This window comes from Acanthopagrus latus, chromosome 21 (genome assembly GCF_904848185.1).
Source record: "Acanthopagrus latus isolate v.2019 chromosome 21, fAcaLat1.1, whole genome shotgun sequence".
In the NCBI taxonomy this organism is placed as follows: Eukaryota; Metazoa; Chordata; class Actinopteri; order Spariformes; family Sparidae; genus Acanthopagrus; species Acanthopagrus latus.
The window spans coordinates 20,677,365-20,694,382 of record NC_051059.1 but is presented as its reverse complement, the minus strand read 5'-3'; the positions used below and the strand labels follow the sequence as shown (position 1 = coordinate 20,694,382).

Sequence of the window (17,018 nt, the reverse complement as noted above, 5' to 3'; positions counted from 1 at the left end):
ATGGAGAGATAGTCGTCTAATGTGCCACTGTGGGTCTTTTAGAGATTAATACGTTAATGAGCTAGCTACAAATGAATAGCTCCTTTGGAAGGAGCAGCCGTAAGTGTTCCCAGGCTAATACAGTTAATAAGCCATAGTCACGCCACAAAATGTACCACAGAAGAGTCTCTCATAGCCGCAGGGGAGAGAAATGATATGGTTCATTAAAGATTCACTGATTTATTCTCCTGTTCATGGCTGTGGTCATGGCAGTCTCTTACATGACCAGGCCTGGCACACAGACTACACTAGCATGTCTTCAGGCAAGCTGAGGAGGAGCTGAACCAAGATCAAACAGGCGTGACATCATGCACTCAGACTGCACTTTCTTTAAGTGGTGGAAAGCTAATTGGAGTATGTGAAAAGAATGCAACTTTTTCCAACTCTTGTCTGAAGTTTTAAACCTTTGTCTGCCAGGAAACCATAAGATTTCTTGATGAATTTTTAGCTCACATGGTTTCCTACAATCCTTCATTTTTGATCTTAGACGTGTATGCATGAGGCATCAGTATCTGCATTGTTAAACGTAGTTTCAGAGTGTACATGGCTGTATGCATACATCCTATCTCCTCAGCAAGACTTGCAGCAGTTCCATCAAATCTGAGTGATGATAGCGAAAGTGAGTCTGTTTTCTGCAGATTAGTGCTGTTCATTAGCCTGGTGATGAATTCTCTCTTAGCAGAACAGTGGGCGGTCATGCTCCCTTTTAACATGGACCTTGGGAGCTGTGCCACAGTTACACAGAGGCAAACAAATGCACAGACAGATGGAAGTTAAAATGTGCCTACTGCCCCGATAATGCATAACAACCTCACCCAACTAAGGAATTAATTTCACACTTGCTGAAAGGTGTTGTTTGGATAATTAACAAATACTTCAGGTACTATTCGTGAAGAGAATTAGAAATATGTAAATCCAAATAAGTCAATATTAAAATGAAATGACAATTACCAAACATAACTTGATTATAGAGGCAAACATCATCAAACAACATCAAGAGGCCAAGAATTATAATGTAAAGCTACAATGAAAGGTCTTTAAAATGCTAATCATTAGAGAAATCCCTTGAATCCAAGCTGGTCACTTCAAAGAGCTTGACAGGGGAGTGTGAGTGTGTATTATTAGCTGTTATCCACCTGAAGGTTTTCAGAAATTGCCAAATAGCTGAACATACCCACAGCGGAGATCAAAGCCAGGCTTGGCTGGTGAATGATGTCCCAAAAATGGACTGTCCATGCGTCACTGGACAAGTGTTGCCCACCTTTTGGCATCGGTCTTTGGAGGAGCAAATGGTGCCTTATAATCAGAGTTGTCTTATAATAGGGCCAATGCTGTAATTCGTTTTTATAGATACCAATAAACCAATCACCTTTCCAGCATAATTTTGTTACCGGATGATAAATATTCTTCTGAAACCTAAGCGACAGTTGCACAGGCAACAGGGCTTACCAGGATATGGATTTATACTTTGAACACAGACTAATGGGTTTTGTTCTGTAAATCTCAGACAATGGTTTTGATTGATTATTCCCTGCTGTTGGGATACTACTGCTGCTGTCACAGCCCTAAGAAAGGCTGGCAACTTTTATCCACATCACAACAAGGAGCAGGGCAGAAAGGACCTGTCCAGAGCTGCGTGGAACAGGGAATGTAATGGCTATTGATCGGCTATTGATTGGTTTATTAGCAGTATTGTGGTGTGGAAAGTCTTCTTCACACCCTTTGGTGAAACTAGGCCAGTAGGTGTAAGATGTGATGATTGCATGGCGCAATACCAGTACTCCCTTTGCCCTATACCACTTGGCCCTATCCCTTTGTTTTGTGTGTGCCAAGGGGCTGGGATTGAGTAGTTGGGCCAGGTGTTATGGCTGCATAGACCTCCAAACTGAGGTATTATAAGAGGCACAAGAACTCTCTGTTGTTTCAATGTATTATGGTCCTTTTCTTTGTAATAAGAATACAACTATTGCTGCAAATTTGCTGATGTCTAGCTAGCTTGCAGATTTGTACATTACAGACCCACACTTTGACATATTTCAAAATGTTAACTGAAGTCTAGCAGCAAAGTTGTAACACTTGGTGCTGTTCCTCTAAATCAGTGCCGACTGGCAGGGTAGGAGCTCAGGTTGCTATGTTATTGCCACAGTAATGCGAGAGAAATCACCACAGCTGAAGATGCCATATTGAAATGTCCGGTTACATCTGTTTACATAAATGCCATCAATGACAACTAATGACGTATGAGGGTCTTTGAAGGGTGTTCTCATTTCATATGGGGAGATTTTAACAGATAGCTGTGTTCAGAGGGGCAAGGGATTGCAAAATGAGGGACAGGGGTATATATAAGCCACACTGGCCACAGTCATCTATTGCATGCTGACATGAAGCCCTTTCAGGTTTTTTTGCACATACCTAAATTGCAGTGGCTTAAACCTCATTGTGGATTTTGTTTTGTTGTGCATTCACTATTGCCGATTTTATTGTACTTTCAGGACTTAATAGTCAAGTAAAACTGCATAAGGCACAGTACATGTTACATTCCACATGTACAATGAAGAGCTGATTAGGAACTGAGCAGTTGTCATGATCGCAGAAAACACTAACAAGACGTATGAGACCTACTTGTTGTGTTTTTGCTGCAGCTCCTTGGAACTCTCTTCAGTATGAAACTGGTTATGTGATTGGGGTTTAGTTGCTAGAGATAATTTAATTTAAGATGAAACGCATTACAAGTAATCACATTGCTTGAAAGTGGACCTCTTCTAACATACCACACAAAGTGATATGAAGTCGGATAGGGCTGTTGCTGACACCTCTTACTGGAGTTGTTCAAACAGGAGGACAAAATGATGATGTCAGTGTTTACTTGGTGGCCATAGGGAGGCTGATTTGCATTCATTTACAGTTTTTTGTGTCTAATTGGCAATACTCACATTGCAAATTTCGAAAATATTTAAAGAAAAAGCAAAACTTTTTGTTTGTTAAAATGTCATTAAAATTGTTTGGAAAAGTTTTCAAATGCTGTGACTCCAGCAACTCAACATAGATGAAAGGTTTGTTGGTATGTGAAAAGAATATCAAATGTCTTCTGGATATTTTCGAAGATATTCTGGGGCTTTTTTTCCCCGTTTGCTTTGATGGCAGAGAGTATAGCAAGGTGACATGCTATGAAGACAAAACAGAGTGGGGATGACATGCAACAAAGGTCCTCAGCCAAAGTCGAAATGCGGATGCTGTGGCTACGTGGTCAGAATCTTAAAAACCCACCAGGCAATCCCTAATGTCTGTTGTATTTAATTGGGTACACATAATAAGGCACCTGTGGGTACGTGGTTAGCCCTCTGTAGTACACTACATTTGTGTTGGACTGAGTTAACATGGTACGAACTGACTGCTGAATCAGCACCTACATTTCTGCAGTCGCGCAGAAGATTTGGGGAAGTCAAAAGGCTCAGCTTACTCCAGCGAGGATCTTATCACTGGGCTTGCCTTCATTGTGTTTGCTTGTCTGCTTGCCTGCATGTCACAGCATACAGTATCTCCTGATGACCTCTTTACAGGCCACAGGTAATCTGGTGTCTGCCACTGTTAAGTGCATATTAGGAGCATATTTGCTCCTCCATATTCCTCCCAGCTACCTCCATGCTAGTAAGACAATACTTCATACCAGACTCCTTTGTTTAACTGTGGAGGTGGAAAAACCCAACATGATAATTAGGGATGATTAACAAGAAGCTTCTGCAGAAGATCAAATGATTCTCAACAATGCCAACACAAGCCCTAACATCTCCTCACTGCCTCGTGTGTGTCTATGTGTGCCCACGGAGGTAAACTGTCTCGTTGTCTCAGAATCTGAAGAACCTTCTGTGCTTCCACCTTTGCGCTAGCCTCAAGGTGACACAGCAGGTGAGAATGACAGAGGGTGAAAGAAGTGTTTCAAAGTGAATTTCCTTTGCCATATAACAAGTGAATGACAGATGCAAAGTCTCACTGATACATACATAAATACGGGACAGAAGCAGGTCTGTCCTTAATTATATAATGCACAAAATAAGTTGTGTAAAGGTAGAGCACATCTAAAAATATTACAGTCACACAATTATTTGTCACAAAGAGTATTGAGGGGCAGGTGACAGAGGGAGATAAGGTTCTTATATGCAATAGAAGCAAACTTGCACAAGATTGGGGATCATTACTTTTGCCAACAATATGGTAATTGTAAAATTATCATATATATATATACCATATACCAAGATAGGGCAGGGGATTTGTGTGCTTATCAGGACTGTCACAATTTCAAAGCTAAATCGAAAAACCATCGAAATAAGCATTCATATTCTAGTATCAAAATCAAACACTTAAATAATCCTGATAGCCTTTGCAGGTGAGGAACCCTTCAACAGTTACTCTCTATTGGTTTTCATGTACATTAGTTTGTTCCCTATATACTGGTGAATATTGTTATTACATTCAATGATAATACATTATTCAGATTTGTCCATATGGCCTTAGTGTGGTAGGCCTACATTCCCCTCAAAAATGATGGTAATTATATCAGTCTTGATACCATGTAGCCTCTAAATGTAGCCTTTATTGTTAGTGAATTCTAAAATGTAAATGACTATTGTCAGAGAGTAAAACTTCCATCAGTACTAAAATGTCAGTCAAGAACTGAACTGAATGGTGTCCTCAGAATCGCAAGTCGAATCGAATCGTGACACCCTTCATGTTTCTGTGAGTGTTAATGTGTGGAGGATGCATTACTTACAGGTCTGGCTTTGACTGTCTCCTGAAGCTTGACATCCATCTTCATCATCACAGTCTGTGCTGCTGCCCTCCTCTGTTTCCCCACTGCCGAGCTCTTCCCAGGCCTCCATCTGGCCCAGTTTTGGAAACCTCTCCTGGGTCTCCTAAACCACAAACAAAGTAATACAGACATTTGTTACATACAGGTTTATGTATAACACTGCCTTCCCTTACCCTGCAGGCCATTTCTTATAAGAAGTAACTGAGAAATGTAGTGGAGAGCAAACCTGATTATTGCTTTGAGTCTTCTTCAGCTACCACATACAATATAGGCTAAGCTTCTACTATCTAGGTCTGTTTGTGAAACACAATTCAAATGCTCGCGTGAAACACTTTAAATACACGGCAAGTTACAGCTCTCTTCCACCCGAGCGTTTATGAGTGGAATACTGTGGTGCTTTGTGTCTCCTGTGTTCCTTCTCTTGCTCTGACATATTAATCCCTGTAAATGTCAGCAAATGCTCAATAGATGATACATAGCATCCTGGGGAAACAGTGGAGCAGTGTGGGTGGTGTAAAGTGAGGGCCCTGGGTGGTGCGCTGACGTGTCGCATTTAATTACAACCACATTTTAAGAGCAGCATTGATTACAAGGTTGAGAAAGAGCCCCCTAAACAAAAGTGAGTTTTATAAATATGTGCTATTTCCATCAGGCAGTAAAGGTTTATTGTACATTTACTCTTCCATCGGTAAAGTTCATAAGAAATCAGATAAATCCAATACTTGAATACTGGTGACATGATTTATTTGTATGGAAATAAGAATGTCAGTCATCTGCAGATATCTATAGGCATCTGTTTATTTCCCCACAGTGCCGCATCGTTCATACGCCATGATATTTTCATGGTCCAGGCCTTTTTTATTGCATTATGAATCTTTCTGTCACAAGTGATTGAAGATTGCCTCATTGATCGATAGAACAGATCATCTTTATTTCCCTTCACTCTTGCATCTGAATCATATCACACAGCACTATGACCACCACTCTGCATCAAGAATTTCTCAGCCCTGGATTGTGAAATACTACTCTTTATGATGTTCCTCCGTCTCAGCATGGGGCAAACTAATTGGACCACCTGCTGGCCCTTCCTGCTGTCCACCATCATCAAGGTGGTCTTTGTTCCATAGCACCATGTCTGACAAGAAGCTCTCCTGACACAACAACAAATGATCCTTTGGAGTGCGAGGCTAAGAAAGTGGCATGAATACCTGATCTGTAAAACATAAGCTACAGAGACACGCACACTTTGCTCATTGCGAGCATCCTTTAGGTCGTGTATGCTTGCGTGTGTGCACCCACTATTAAACATTCATGAGAAAGCTGACAAGATCAATCGTGGTACACAGCTGACCTTCATATGGAGGGAACAACCACTAAAGACATGTTGAGAGGTGGATGGGAGGAACGGAGGTGGGGCCAGGGTGCTGAGGGATGACTAATATCCCCACCATTGACACCAGACTCTGACTCTGTCAGTCAACACACCTGACAGCAGAGGTGACCTTTATTCAGTTGTCTCCTGAGCACTACAGCACCCCAAAAGCAACATTTCATGTAAGCAGACAGGCTTGTATATACTGCTTACAATGCAAAGCTAAGTGCAATCCTGAAACACAACTATGAGTTCACAGCCATCTGGGCAGCTCTGTGGGGGCAGTACTTAGGCACAGCAGTGCTTTGAGCCGGATGTTAAAGGCTAACTCCAATTTTAGACATCACAGTGTGTTTACAGGTCTTGGCGAGTACTAAAGGCATATGTGAAAAATACTTTTTTTTCCTCTTTAAAGTAGTAACAAGCCTTTTGTGGTTCAAGAGGAAGCTGATTGGAATGACAAACAGTGGCTATATCGCATTGTGGATAATTTAGGCACCAGAATTTGAAAAGGAATGTGTATTTGTGTACTTTAGAATTATTTTCATTTTTACTCATCAATTAAACATATTCCGTTAAAAAAGTAAAGTATAATTGCATCATTTAGGTTTATACATTTCTGTTAGAACTTATTTCTGTGAACATTTGAACTGGGAAAAGCTTTTACTTTTGCTCCTTACAGTTCAATTTGTCACCAATTTCATTTAAGAGGCATCATCACTGTTCTTACTCCTCTCGGGTTATGGTAAATATCAGTGATAACACATAGACATTTTTTACATTGTATGACATTTTCTAGTTAATTTCATAGCCTGACTACTAACTGCATTGTTATTGCGACAGTTTTATCACGTAATAGACACTAATGGCACTTGCATAAGTTCATGGCAATCAATTCCATGATGACAAGACATTTCAGCCTAGTCGTTTCTAACTTGAAGGGAAATTATACAAAAGAGTAAATGCCCAGACAGTCAAGGCTAACTAACATTTAAACTAACATTTAGAAAAAAAAAGCGTAGACTCATAATGAGGAACCTACGCAAAGCTGAGCTGACTTTAAAGGATAAATGTTTGATTATCAGCAGTAATTCTGCAGCAGCTCAACAGATGCCCAAGTCATCAGGAGAGCAGATATGAACATATTGGTATTCATTTTTCTTGCTTGTCTCAACAACTGCGGCAAAGGAGAGTGTACAGGGAGACTGAGAAAGTTCTTGACACAGGAACAGCAGGTACTTTCAATATTGTAACTCATTACATCTGTCATGTAACCCCATATTTATGCCCCCTCACTCGTAGGTCTGTGTGAGTGAAATGAGACATGTACAACCGTATCACCAGAAAATTGAGTTGGGCCTTTTAGTGGAAGCAGGTAAAATAACTCACAACACTTATGTTCCCTGCAAAAGTGACAGTACCATAGCTCAGTTTTCATTGTTGGACAGGTAGATACCAGAGGATTACTTTGAAGAAAATACTAACAGTATTATTATTGGTTACAGTGGTGTTTTATGGTTATGGACTGACTCACATTACAACCTGTTGAAAGGCTCTTTGAATGTCCTGCACTTGTTCTCCCTGTCTTGAGGCTGCAATGTAATACGCTGTGTTATAAAAAAGAAAAACTTTGGTAAGGGGACTCATATATCATGTACTGTCTGGTGCTGATAATTCTCATCACACCTTGAGGAAAATATTCTGTTGCTGTAAAATACATAAAGAACAGTTTGTGTGCAATAAGTCAGCTTGCATTTAAGCATCAACCCAACGAATCAATCAAAAATATTTCAGCAGAAGCCTGCAAGGGACAGATAATAGAAGATAGACAGAGAGAGAAAACATCTTCCACGGTTCTGGACAGCAACCGTGATAAAGCAATTAACCTTTTTTATGTAAAGCAACTGAAATAATTCAATGCACATTGCAAGAGTTTAAGAGGAAATGCACTGCTGAACAGCGGAGTACTGTGTACCAACACCATTCAGATAACCGTTTGGGTATTAAGCTAATAACCGTGATGTTCAGGGGACGTTTAACACAAAGCTGCTTGGCCCAGCTGTCCTTAAAGCATGTTAATTAGGGAAGGAATCAATTAAGGCGCCGTTGCTGTGGAAACCACAGTTGGGCCGTTGTAGAATTGTTGGTTGGCTGCTGTCCAACGCAGTTTGTTGGTTTGCTTTGACGATGTCAAGACTGCAAAACTGTTATTTCTTTCTGTTGAAACTTCAACTCTACTGTGGTAATTTCAAAACTTAACACTCAGGGAACTTAATTGTGGTTTTCCAGCAACATAGTGAAAAAGCCAATTTCTAATTTGTCCTTGGAGCGAACGAAACAGAGATATACAATATTCCAATATGAGCTCTTAAGGGATGTTGAATGCATACAGTAATATGCGGTGAATAGTCTCTCTCCCCTATCTGTCTGATAGAAAAATACTGTTGCTGCACTGAGGACCAGCTTTGGGTTTCAATGAGTGTCTTAAGCAATATTTTAAATTGGCTTTCTTCAGTGTTCCGTCTTTTTGAGAATAGAAGCAGCACTCACATCAGGGGAGAGTTAGCACATATTATACAGTGCTGCATGCTAATCTGTCTCAGTTAATTTCAAATACGAATAGTAATTCAACAGTGAAAAACAACATTTTCCAGCATCAAATGACTCAGGACCGACAGATGACCACACAGCCAAGGAGGATCTATTTATGTCTTCAAAAACAACAACAATCTCTCAAAGGCTCTTTCTCCTGATTTGTCACGCAGTACCATATGGAAAATGTGAACAAGTGGGCAGACAATTTAAATAGCAGCAACCTTTATGTAATGAAAAAGCAGAAATTTAACCCTACAGGGACAAATGTCTTTGTTCTCACACGACACACGACTCGGCCTTCTCTCCCCCGATGTGTAAAACAATGTTGAATGTCACAGTGTGTGTTGATTTGAGGAAGAAAATGTCATAAAAAACAAAAAAAAAACAAAAAAAAACCTATAAAACTGGATTTCAGTGAGATACAGCACACTTGATTTTAGATGTATTTCACTTCTTTCATTGGGAGATATTATTTATTTTTTACACCTTTTTAACATCTTGTTTTGACATATCTTTGATGGTCCACTTTTTGCAGTATAGACTATTATTTTCATACATTTTCCTTTAAATATCTACTAACAATATGAAGACTTGATCAAGACAAATGAGAGGGATGATGAGCTGGCGCAATCAGTTGAAGTGTTGCAACTCAAGATCAGTGTCTGAGACGTGGAACTGCATGCGCCAAGTAAAACAAACAGACGGTGACGGATTTACAAGTTAGACAGAAAGACAGACAGATATAAACAGAATAGTTTGAGAGAAAGAAATAAATGAGTATCAAATTGTAAAAGTGCCCAGACAGGAACACTGAACTTAAGTTGTGCAAGCAGTTGAGGGGGCTGTGGGTGGAGTGATTGGAAAAAAAGAAAAACAACAAGATGCCAGCCTCAATACTTGAGGCTTGCCTTGAAATTACCCTGGCATCCGAAGACAAATCGGGTATTCCCATAGGGCTTTGAATAAAATCCCGAATCATGAAATATTTTCTAGTTCTCCTCTCACCCTGCCAACTCATTCTCCTCTCTCTTACTTTTCAAAAGCATTCCTCAGTCGGAGGATGATGGGGCATGTTTGAGAGCATCAAGGGCTGAATTCCTGCATGTATTTGACTGCATCCCAGTCACAATGAAATCTGTACCGCCAGGAGTAACCAATCACCTTCTGAAGGAGTTGGGAAGACTGAAAGAGCGTGTGTGTGTGTGTGTGTGTGTGTGTGTGTGTGTGTGTGTGTGTGTGTGTGTGTGTGTGTGTGTGTGTGTGTGTGTGTGTGTGTGCAGCTCAACCAGGAAGTTACTGTGGCTACACGCTCCAGTTTGGTGTGGAAACAGAAAATCTGATTATGGAATGTAAAAATGTAAAATGTGGTCACCGAGGATGGGATATGAATACTGCAGCTGTCGTGTGTGTGTGTGTCTGTGCACACATCCGTGCATGTGTGGGATATTGCTGTCAAACTAGTGAACTCGGAACATAAGTCATAACCTTTGTGTGCCCACATGGAGGCATGTGCTCTTTTTCTTTGACGATTTGAAACAGTATCACCTCATTAAGGGCAGTCGTGGTAAAACTGCTTATGTGGACATGGAGAAAAAGAGAAGGGGAGGAAAACCTGGAAACGACTGAAGGGAAAAAGTGACAGTGGTAATATCTAATAGCCTCCCGAAGAACTTTCCAACTTTTAAATTTAAATTCTCTCCATTCTCTCACATACTTTACAGGCTCATAATGCTTTTGTGTAAAAGAAAAAAACATCAGCCGGGAGAAAAAAAAATGTGGTGCTGCACTGTATCTATTTGTAGGTCCCTAGCGTAAGGAAATGGCTGCAATTCTCTCAACTTCACATTGCCCGACCAAGAAAATGCAGTTGAATGCGTAAAAAAATAAGTACATTTCCCAAGTAAGAGCATGTCAGAGAAAGAGAGTGAAAGAAAGTATCAGACAGCGACAGAGCCTCCTAGGAAGAGTGACAGGCTGCAAACAAATGTAACTGTAGAGGCACTGCTCAGCCATCCATAGCTGCTAATTCTGAAAGAGATACGACGCATTGTTTGTGTGGATTAATGGCACCTGTTATTGCCAACCAAACAGTTCTTAATTAATAGAGCACTTTTGACTGTCGGAGTACAAAAAGCTCTGGACTGGACAGGAATGGTAGCTGTCAGAGTTTGGACAGGCAAAAGCTTGTGTTGCCATCTAAAACATGGAACATGAGGCTGATTCAAAACTGAATTTAAAATCAAAGGCGTAGCAACACTGGGAGCCAAGCATTTTTCTGCTGTTGTCCTTTCCATGGATAAAGATGAGGCCAATAAAAACCCTTAAACCAAAGCTGACCGCCCAAACTTTTGCCTTGCTGACTTTTAGATGTGAAATCTATATTGCACTGAAGATGACTGTTGACCACCAGAATGCTGAATGAAAAAAAAAATGAATCTATCTGCTATCATATGCATGGACATGTTCACTGACCACATTCACCTTTGCCAAGACCACACAAATCTCTGATGTTTTATATTTCTGTGTCTGGATCTGAAGCAATGTACAAATAAAGGCAATTATGCGTATTGGCTGAAGTCGGCCATTTTTTCCTGTCATCAAAAAATGAATCAGACTCATGATTTCTGAGTTATTGCCAATCACTTCATTGATCTAATGTCTGTAGCACCATCAAACTTTGGCAAATTGCTTGAAGTAAAGTTACACAATGATCGTATAAGTATGGTTGATATTGAAAAATGCGAGTTGGACATCATTTACAGGAGCAGTGGAGAAAAAGTGCAAAACAAAAGTGCAAAGCTGCTGACTATGACTATTCATGTAGGCAGACATCTTCCTGGACAAACACAGAAAGATTTGTTTTGAACCAACAGTAATGCGAGAACAAGTTGCTTCTACACCAGACAGTTCTAACTTTCCAACGAATTTCATGCAATATGTCATAACTCAGGAAACAGAATTTATCTTTTCGAAAAATAATCAAGTGCATTTCCCAAGAGGTCTGAGTAATACTTTGAACATTTTTTTTTAAACAATGGCAGAAACACACACACACCCCTGCTGTGCAAGTTAGTACAAGCAGATTCTCCTGCTAACCGTTAGTGACATTTTATTGGCCATGACCTCACGTAACCCTTGTGAGTCAATCACAACAACAGGCTGTGGCGTTGGGTCGTCACACCCTGCTTCTGTCAGGCACTGGCTCAGGCAGATCTTGTGTGTGAGTGTGTGTGTGTGTGAGAGTGTGTGTGTGTGTGTAACGTATGTACGAGTGAATAAACTTTGGCTTCTGTCAAGCGGGTGATGGGGATGTTGTTAAAAAATGTAAGACAGTTTGAGTGACATCAGCGATTTTCTGAGGACAAGCTCCAACAGCTACCTAGCTGAAGAGAAGTCTGTTGTGTGAGATGTGACGGTCAACTGGGCTACAGAAGTCCTTACAAAGCAGTGGTACAAAAGGCTGATGTACCGTATGCCGTAACTCCAAGTCACTTCCACATGCAGAATTAATCAATGCAGGTACAACTGTACATACATCTTTTATACAGTGCACGTAAGAACAGGGACACAAAAAAGTTATTTTCTCTTTGTGATCTATCCATCCAGAATTGAACTGAGCAAAAAACACAGCTTACATTGTGTAAAATGTTCGTACAGCCCTGATTGCTGTGTAGAGCAATAAAATGTGATCTTTTTCATCTTTTTTGACATATACTCAACTGAATACAGTACAAAGACAATATATTTGTTTTACCACATAAACTTCAATGTATTTTGTAAATATTTGCTTATTCTAAATCTAATGATTGCAACATGCTTCTACCAAGGGCAACAGAAAGACTGGGAAGGTGGTTAAATGTTCAAAAACTACCTCATTGAAACATTAAACAGGTAAACATCCTCAAAAGGATCAGTATTCATGAGCAAGGATGTGGTGAGGTCCTCAGTTTTGTGAAATACATGATTGCAGAAAGGATAAGGAAGTTATTACAACAGAAACACAAAAGTAATGTATATGACAGCTGATAGTTTGTTCCAAAATCAAATCAAACTTGACCTCACTTTAATCTGTGACTTTAGGAATAAAAATGGAATCAAATCAGGAAATCAGTGCCAATATTCAAACTTAATTGAGGACAGCTTTTTAGCCCATCATCACAAATAGAATATTTTCCGCTTAAAAACAAAACAACCCCCCCCACACACACACACACTCAATAATGTTTCCTAAACATGAGAAGCCAAGCCTGTAATCCCAGCTGCAGATAACCTCCGGAACATTTTGTTTTGACTTGGTGTTAACAAATGCACACCATGAGTAAGTGGGGATTTTCCTATCTGTCATAAACACAAACAGGTCACATCTTTCACCATGCGACAAAAAAATCACTGTCCACATGGAACTGAAACCCACAAGTAAACATGACCCAATGTGGAAAAACAGTCACAGATCACTGGATTTTTTTATGAGCTTTGCATCTAATTAGGATAGTAAAAAATATGTCATGGCTGAATTGGTGTCTGGGTTCATGAAGTTTGGTTGCCAAGCTAAAAGAGAGGAGCCCTGGGCGGTGAGACTTGTTGCTGTGTCGTTTCCACAGCAGCAGCGGCAAAGAGCAGCAGAGCTCCTGTGAAGGCCAGCTCCATCATCTTCTTCAAGTGGAAAGAATCTGTCCCCTCCCTGTGACGCCCTGCCAGCTCAGCCCTTTCTTCATCCCTGGACTCCACTTACTCTTTAAAGCTCAAACCCTTACAGCCCCATGCTACAGGCATTGCTAGAACAGAAAAGAGACATATGCTGTGAAATCGAAGTCACGACAAACAACTGTGGGTGTCTCATACAGCTAAACCTATGTGTGTTTTAGGAGTTAAGATAAAATGTGTAATTTGTATATCTGTACTTCTTTTAAATAGCAGGCACGAGGTTTTCCCTGTAGTCCTTAAAGAAGGCCTTGCAGTAGCTGATAGATCCGAGAATGGACTGGATCCACAGAGACGGTGTGCTGAGTGTGTGTGAAACCCAAGTAAGGCTTCTCTGATGTGGAACCTGGCCGGGCCACTGGCCAAACCAGACAGCCAAGCAGTAGTCAGTCTCATCAATCAAACACAACTGGCCCTCTCTATTCCTGTATTTTTATACAGGAGTCTTTCCAACTCCACAGCTCTAAAGATGATGTCTGTGTTTGTGTGTATGAATGTGTGTGCATCCTAACGTAAATGTAAAATAAATATGAAATTTAAGCCTGAGAATGAGCGACTGGGCGTTTTTCCCCCTGCGCTGCGTGTTGCCACTAACTTTGCATTTACCATAGTGCAAATTGACAAATTGACAAATGATCTGGCCTCAATACACACAAGGAAACAGATAGACCATTGTAAAAAGGATCCCCACCCAAAAACAGCTGGCTGGATGGCTGGGAATCAAAACTCCACTTTGAAACATTTATTGTCCACATTAGCGACATTTACAGGCAGAAGGAAAGAGAGCGAGAAAGAGGCGAGTCAGTGGAGATACGCGGAGGAGGACCGTAACTTGGCCTACTCACTTAATGGACCATTTCATAGGAGGTCAAGAGATTTAGGCTTTTTCCTGAGTGTGTTTGTCAGTTATTTGCAGCATTTTTATGTATGAGATTCTGCATGGAAATTCATGCAAATGTTGTAACTGTGCTTGATTCCTCTGTCCTCTTCTGCCTTCCAAACTTGCCTGCCACCAGTTGTGGTGTCAGTGCTCTGTGTGTGATGTATGTGCAAGCTTTTGAGCATACCACACACGCACACTCATTTTGAATGCTGCTCTGAGTGCTTTAAGAGGAGAATGCCATGGGTAGATGAGGGGTCAGAGTCTGTGATACATCAGCAACGGTTTCCCAATCCTCTTAGTGCCACAGTGCTCTGGGTCTAACTACTCTCCAGTAGGTAAAAATATACACGTCTTAACCCCACTAATCCCGGAAATGGAGGTTATTCAAATTTGGAAAAGCTCAGATTAGGGATTTATTGAAATACCTGCAATACCTTTTAAACAGAAAAGGAGAATATCTGTGCAGTTTAGAATCAGTACACAGGTTTTATTTTTTAAAAATACATATATTGCCCTGAAAATAAAAACCCAAACTAGCTGCAAGGATGAACAAGACATACACACAGACACACTTAATTGTACTTCTAACAGCAACACACAATTCAAATCTAATGTTAAATAGATCATCTCTAATAGTCTTCATTACTTCAAAGCACTAGGTTCTCAAAAATGTCCTCGCTGTGAACGTCTGAAACTCAAAGTGGGTCTCGCAAAGATAAAAGTAGTAGAGCACACACACAGAAAGAACCCAAATTAAATAACCGCACAGGCATTAGTTTGATTATATCTAGTCCACAGGAGACATCTCGGCAAATGCATTATTTAACAATGTTTCTATCTGGTAAGCTTTTTCTTCCTGTCAAGGTTAGGTTTTGTAGACTCAGTGTGGGGTTGCCAGACTTTGAAATCCTCCTGCTGTTTAATAACAACAGATCAGATGTTTGAAGGAATATATTTATTTAAAGATGTAATCAGTAATACTTTGCTGGCCCTTTCCGCCAACCAGCCATAACATGTCAGCAGGGGCTTGCAGGCACTGCTGATCAATGCCAAGCGCTATACCTCAGTGGCTGGTTAGATTTTAATTGTTCTAAATAGACAGTCAAGTCAGCTCTGTATTTGTGTGCAGTCCACTAGGTTTCATCTGTCAGTAATCAGAGAGAACAGACTAGAGTAGTGCTGTAAACGACTAATTACTAGGTTACTCCGACTATGATCAGATTTTTAAGATGCATGTATACACCTTAGTCTGACTAAAATCAGACTGGATTTCTCATAGTTGGATTAAAACACCTAGATTATTTGATTGATAGTTGCATTACTCATGCATGTATATGTTCCATCAGATAGGATCGGATTTTGAGTTCTGCACAGGGTTGAGATTTTTTTCCTCGGGGCCGTGAGCCGGAAATAGAAGGAAGGTGGTGCCTTTCCTCCAAAAGCACCGCAAGCAAGAGCGCCACAGTGCATCTAGTTTGTGTAATTATCATGTACACTATATACAAAATGTACAAAGATGTAGCTTCGTCTTGCTCTTCGTACTCCATCCTTCTCAAATGCCGAGGCAGAGTTTGGTGTTGCTGGTGACGTAAAGAGGTCAGCCTGAGGTGGCTCTGTTACCACTAGTTGAAATGGGTACAGAGCCACCTAGCGTAACGGGGTATGACATGCTTCGGCCAATAATTCGATTTTCTCACCGGCATGTATACTTGGATAATTGCCGTTGTCTGATTGAGTAGCATAGTCGAACTATGGCTGTAATCCGACTAAGCTGTGCATGTAAACATACTGAGTGGGATACATGGGTACAATTGGACAGGTTGTCTGGCATGATATTATAATGTAACCATCGCCACAGAGCTCCAATGCTGCTTTATACTGTTCCTTGTTTTTCAGCAAATTTGTGACGTTGAACATTTACTGGCAATGGGAAGAGTCAATTGAATATTTTCAGAGGGCTTTGGCCATGTTTAAAAAAACCCACATGATAGTTTTTCTTTGACTGAAGGGCTGCTGCTCTGTCATCCACTTATCTGGAATTGAAGAGCAATGCTGAGGGCCTTGAAAACAACACGCAGTAACCACCAGTATCAGGACTCCATCTAAAATCCAGGTTGTGCTATTCATGTTGTTATAATACTGGTTAATTATGGAGCTCATAACCAGAGTCAGTGAGCTGAGTCAATGCCTAACTATGAAGTCTGCACAAACAAATTGAAACTGTTTGGATAAACAAAGCTTCATCTCTATAAACTACTCCCTCCAGTTTGAACTGCAATTAACTTAACAGCCTAAAAGGCACTGTGGGTGCCTGGTAAAGTTTGCAATTTGGAGAGGCATCCAGATGGGCTTGCCAAAATCAATCTAAAAGGGAACTTATTTTCGCCCACCTGGAAGATTCTTTTATAATGGCCCTGTCTCCAAACATCTGTTGAGGGCTCTGCAGCAAGGATAAAGAAAGCCAGGGACAAGTGTTTGCTCGAAAAGTAGACAGTGAGACAGTTGACAACACTATGCTGATATTTCAGGCATCTCTAGCAGGGATCCAATTTCCTCCTGTTTTAACTAACTTTAGACAGACAAGGACAGAGAGAAAGGATCAAGTCAAAATTAAGCAAGAA

At 40.6% G+C, this 17,018-nt stretch overlaps 1 protein-coding gene across 7 annotated transcripts in view; it reads right to left on the bottom strand.

Annotated features, from left to right (window-relative positions):
- gpc5c (glypican 5c) overlaps positions 1-17,018 on the bottom strand; it is a 105,268-nt gene that overhangs the window by 14,447 nt on the left and 73,803 nt on the right. For 6 of the 7 annotated variants that reach the window (XM_037083392.1, XM_037083394.1, XM_037083393.1 and 3 more), the window contains one exon: positions 4,808-4,949. In XM_037083392.1, the coding sequence (XP_036939287.1) occupies positions 4,808-4,949 (142 nt within the window). Of the gene's footprint in view, positions 1-4,807; positions 4,950-13,325; positions 13,589-17,018 lie in introns of those variants that run through there. The other variant, XM_037083399.1, reaches the window with a different exon arrangement.